The sequence below is a fragment of the Berghia stephanieae genome, unplaced genomic scaffold (assembly GCF_034508935.2).
Source record: "Berghia stephanieae isolate SIO BIC M18660-M18661 unplaced genomic scaffold, UCSD_Bste_1.3 scaffold1, whole genome shotgun sequence".
Classification (NCBI taxonomy): domain Eukaryota; kingdom Metazoa; phylum Mollusca; class Gastropoda; order Nudibranchia; family Aeolidiidae; genus Berghia; species Berghia stephanieae.
In genome coordinates this window covers 314,430-320,271 of record NW_027621956.1, presented here as the reverse complement: position 1 = coordinate 320,271, position 5,842 = coordinate 314,430, and the positions used below count along the sequence as shown (strand labels likewise).

The 5,842-nt window shown below is 29.2% G+C and overlaps 1 protein-coding gene across 1 annotated transcript in view; it reads right to left on the bottom strand.

The window, feature by feature from the left end:
- Positions 1-68: 68 nt before the first annotated feature.
- The window catches only part of LOC144960881 (uncharacterized), a gene marked incomplete at its 3' end in the record, with an annotated part of 59,364 nt that continues 53,590 nt past the window's right edge, over positions 69-5,842 (bottom strand). The window contains exons 5-6 of the mRNA XM_078894272.1: positions 2,983-3,102; positions 69-203 (exon numbers count right to left, since the gene is read on the bottom strand). Coding sequence (XP_078750398.1) covers positions 69-203; positions 2,983-3,102 — 255 coding nt within the window. The remainder of the gene's footprint in view (positions 204-2,982; positions 3,103-5,842) is intronic.

Here is a 5,842-nt window from a genome sequence, read left to right as displayed (position 1 = left end):
CTGCTTAAAAGGCCAATTGCCTCAAAATAAAAAACATTGAGTAATATGAACATTTTCCAATGACTTACCGCAAGTTCCACATGCTTTACGACATAAGTACTTGTAAAAATAAGGTATAGCACAAGGGTCACCTGTTGAACCGTACAGAAAACGATCACAATTGTCGTCGCCAAATTTATTCTCGCAGACATTTGGATCAGGATCTATGGTGAAAAAAAACAATTCAAATTAAATTTGCTTTAGTATATTAGCAGTCAATTATTTGTTGAATATTCTATCAATATAATTTAATTCTTTCGATGTATAAGGCCTGTTATAAAGCGAATAATCTATTGAAAGTGACTATAATGTCAGGATTATCAAGTCTTGTGATAGGGGTATGTGTTTATCACAGTTTAGGTCTCTCAGCTGACGCCAACGCAGTGATACTCTTATGAGGACAATACAAATGTAACCTTATATTTTATAATTTGTTGTTAATATGAATTAACAAATCTGACAAAACCACACATTTAAAAACCAAAAGGAGTCTCATCACTGATATACACCAATTCCATATGGGCTTTGTAAAAATTATTGTGCCACTAGTCAAGAGACGAAATTAATTGGTAAGGAATACATAATAATACTAATAATAATAATAATAATAATAATAATAATAATAATAATAATGATAATATTAATAATAATAATAATAATAATAATAATAATAAAATAATAATAATAATAATAATAATAATAATAATAATAATAATAATAATAATGATAATAATAATAATAATAATAATAATAATAATAATAATAATAATAATAATAATAATAATAATAATAATAATAATAATGATAATAATAATGATAATAATAAATAATAATAATATAATAATAATAATAATAATAATAATAATAATAATAATAATAATAATAATAATAATAATAATAATAATAAAAAATAATAATAATAATAATAATAACAATAATAATAATAATAATAATAATAATAATAATAAAATAATAATAATAATAATAATAATAATAATAATAATAATAAATAATAATAATAATAATAATAATAATAATAATAATAATAATAATAATAATAATAAATAATAATAATAAAATAATATAATATAATAAATAATAATAATAATAATAATAAATAATAATAAAAATAATAATAATAATAATAATAATAATAATAATAATATAATATAATAAAATAATATAATTAATAAAATAATATTAATAATAATAATAATAATAATAATAATAATAATAATAATAATAATAATAATAATAATAATAATAATAATAATAATAATAAAACATACATACAGCGCTGTAACTCTGAGCCATAAGACTCTAAGCCATCAAATTACAAATTACATTGGCTGAAACATACTCACACATATACACCCACAAACACACACACACACACACACACACACACACACATACACTGATCCTAACACACATACACACAAAACAACACAACACAAACCAGACGCCCATTTTCCTTCTCATATCATCTATTAAATTCGAAACAGATACGTTTAAAAACAGTTTAAAAATAAATATTCTTTCTCACGAATTCTTTATGGTGATCTCATTCCAGCATTCTTTTGCGTATTTGAGGGACAACCAGTTTGATGGAATTATTAGCCGAACGCAAGAGGCGCGGTTTTTAATATCTATCAATTCGTTCCGAAATGTTGCAAAGGGCAGTACTTTCAAGACAACTATTCACCAAAATACAAGCTTTGAATTTAATCATTTTTTCAACTGGCAGACAAAGCATGTCGAGAAGCAGCGGTCTGGCAGAATCACACCAACAGTAAAACTTATATAACCACCACGAGTCAGGAAACTGAAGCATAACTGGAATTGATCAATTTTGAATCGCGATGGGTTGAGAGTTGGGGGTAGAATAACCTCACATTCTCCTGACTATACTTTTCAATGTTTTGTTAACTCATCGGGTTATATAATAATACTTGAAAGGAAAGGGCGAGATCAATAAAGTGTTTCTTTTTCCTTTTATAAACCCCAAACATCAATTCCATTATGTAAGATACTTCAGATAACAAAGTTGAAGGCAGGGAAACAAACCTCAGATCATCAAAATATGTATGAATGACGTGAAAGACTGGACTGGGCTTTAGCAATTGAATTTCGCCAAAAAGCGTGCAACAGATAAGAGTTGCCAGTTGTTTGCTGGAATTTGCTTTGATGGTCCAAAGATATCAGCGCAACTTGTGGTCTGTCACCAAAATACATGCAAAATCTGATTGAATTTGCTCAATACAAAGATAACAGAACTGCTTCTCTGTATTTGGATGCATTTCGTTCTTGATAATTTACTCTTTAATAGATTTCAAAGGAATAGGGAAACAGTTGAACAGCGTTGTGAGCATGTTTCATTTATTATGCCATATACTTTCAGACGGCAAAGTATCTGGTCGCCATGGCAGCCAACGGAAATTCATTTCTATCCGGACTTCCTTCCATTAATCTCGGATTAAGGTCGATGCTGGATTGTTTGTTAGGTCTTGTCAAAAGAGCCAACTTAAGATGGCTTTGGGGGCGGGGGGGGGGGCGTTTAAAGAACGATCCATACAGACTCATTGACACTAATCCTTTCATCAGGTTTGTATTGACATTAACTATCGATTTGAAGCACTCAGTACATTGTCCATTTTATTGATTAAGCTGCCCGCTGGTCTGTGACATTATTGAATAGTTTTGCTCTTTTCTAGTCAGCCATATTAACATAATACTTAATTACCTTGATACTGTGCAAATTGAGTGACAATCTATATAACGGTTCATTCACATTCAAGCGGGTATGTTATTTACAAGTAACATCGAATAGGTAAGGAACAACATATATATATATATATATATATATATATATATATATATATATATATATATATATATATAAAGTATTACATATAGTAATATATATAGTGTCAATAAACTCACTACAAAATCCACATGATTTCATGCATCGAGTTGGCTTTTTACTACAAAATGTCACCTTCGTATGTATGCTGCTAGCTGCTTTACACTCAGGAGGTGTTCCAATGTCCCTGCAGTCAGATTCTGAAGAAAAAATGGAAAGAATTTTTAGTAGTTTCATTATTAATGTAAGTTTTCCTAATTCTAATCATAATCTTTTAAGTCCTTGTGTGTAAAACCGCAAGTCTGTAAAACTGTTTTCATCCCATTAGATGTAGAAAAAAATAAGATTTATATTGAACAGTTTCTCAATCACCATTTTATATGTCTATTTTTTTAATTGTCAAAATTAGCATAGTTCGCATCACCACAATCTCGAAAATGGCTTGTTCTGAACCAACATAAGAGAAAACCTGATCATCTCTTACTATCTACTTCCAGAGGGTCATTTTCAATTGTCTGAGGAAAAGAAATAAAATACTGAATAAGTACTACTATTTTCATTTTACAGTATATTAATAATAATAATAATAATAATAATAATAATAATAATAATAATAATAATAATAATAATAATAACAATAAAATATAATATAATAATGATAATAATAATAATAATAATAATAATATAATAATAATAATAATAATAATAATAATAATAATAATAATAATAATAATAATATATAATAATAATAATAATAATAATAATAATAATAATAATAATAATAATAATAATAATAATAATAATAATAATAATAATAATAATAATAATAATAATAATAATGATCATTTCCATGAAAATAATATAACGGCTATCACCTAAACGCCTGCTAATTTTGGTAAAACGCAATAATTTATCTTTAAAATATCGTTCTAAATGCCCGTTTAAAAAAATTGGAATTCGCCTTTATATGTCCACTCTGACAGAAAGGAAATAAAAAAAGACAGAAAGAAAGAATAAAGAATTTCACTGAATCATTTGCGGCCAAAGAATTGACTCATCACCTGTTTCCGAGAGTTTTATTTAACTTCCCAACGCCCCAAATTACTATCAATTCATTCAATATAATTTACTCCTCCCCACTCCACGCTCTCCGGCAATTTCCTTTCATGTCCCTCAAACTGCTTTCTTTCCATGGAGCGTCCAATCAGCTTTTTACAATTGCCCATTTCCAATTGGCTGCTGAATAAGGACAATTCTAATTTCAATTGTCCACCACTCGGTCATCAGCAAAGTCAAGAAAGCTCCTCCTACTCAAATCACACTTCCCACGAATATGATAGGCCTTGTAGACCAGTCACTGGTCTTTGATGTTACACAACCATCCGCCAGCTTTGATCACATCGCTTTTGATGATGTCACTCAATATCTATCTTCTTCTCTCAACCCCGTTGACCGTACCACGAGTCAACATAAAAGAATATCGCGATGAGGTGCGAATCGTGAAGATGGAATGACGTAGCTGTGTTAAAGTTATAGGTTCAAAGTTCAATTGTCAGAGAGAACTGATGAAAGATTAAACTGAGGTGGTAAAATGAAAATTGTTTCTGTGGTAAAACGTTGCATAAATTAATTTTATGTACACCAACACACACACACACACACACTTACACACACACACACACACACTCTCTCTCTCTCTCTCTCTCTCTCTCTCTCTCTCTCCAGTGCTGCGACAGAAAAAAGGACGCCGACGAGATAGCTAATACTATTTAAGATGGAAATTTGTTGAAAATGGTCGGCTTATTGAACAACTGAAGCATCGCGGATAACAGAAATGATTATTGTGAATCAGTTGAAACACGTGATATCGATGTAATACTAAGGGAGCGTTCACATATTACGTCATCAGCTAGGGGGGGAGGGGGGGTCTACCAAATGTTGACATGTGTTGACATGGGGGGGGGGGGGGGTCAGACCCAAGATGATGTCATCAAAACATAGGCAAATTAAGCCTATTTCAAAGTTTGTTCCTTTCAAAACAGCTAAAGATAAATTGCTATGATGAGTATTGCCCATCTCTCAAGAAACAAAATGGGAAAGGGGTATCACTTCTCAAAAGGCGAACTTGCCCTAAATGTTCATTGTATCACTCCTCGATCACAGCAATGAAAGACCATTCACGAAAATGCGGCATACATGAAGAACAGCAAATGGGAGAAAATGATGACGATGAAGATGAAATTGATGATACTATTTATAGTACATTGCCAGAGGTCCAAGGCAGAAACATTTTTGAATCAATTAATTTTATGTTTGGAAATTGAAACAGAAATTCATTCCACTAAAAGACTAATATGCTATAAATATAATTTGCCTCCTATACTATTTTAAATTACACTTTCTGAATTTTTTTTAATAGCACCTGCACCAAGTAGCCTAATTTAAATAATGTTTGTTAGATTTTATCTTTGCAAATTTAAATTTTATGTCCCCATTGTATCGTAAAACATAAATTATCAACAGTTTCTGAAATTAATAAAATGTCTGAATGTGTTTTATCAAACGTTGATAATCAATGTTTATGGTTTGAAAAACGAATAATAAATATTGTGAAATTAAAGTTATCTTTTAGTTTTTATTAAATTAGATGACGTCATCATCTGTTTGGGGGGGGGGGGGGGGGGTTCAGGTCAATGATGACAAGTGATGACTTGGGGGAGGGGGGGGGTCTAAAAAGGGCAAATTTTTGATGACGTAATATGTGAACGCTCCCTAATACTAGTAATAATCATATAATATCAGTGTATTTATCTTACTCTTGATCACCACTGTAATAATAATAATAATAATAATAATAATAATAATAATAATAATAATAATAATAATAATAATAATAATAATAATAATAATAATAATAATAACAATAATAATAATAACAAT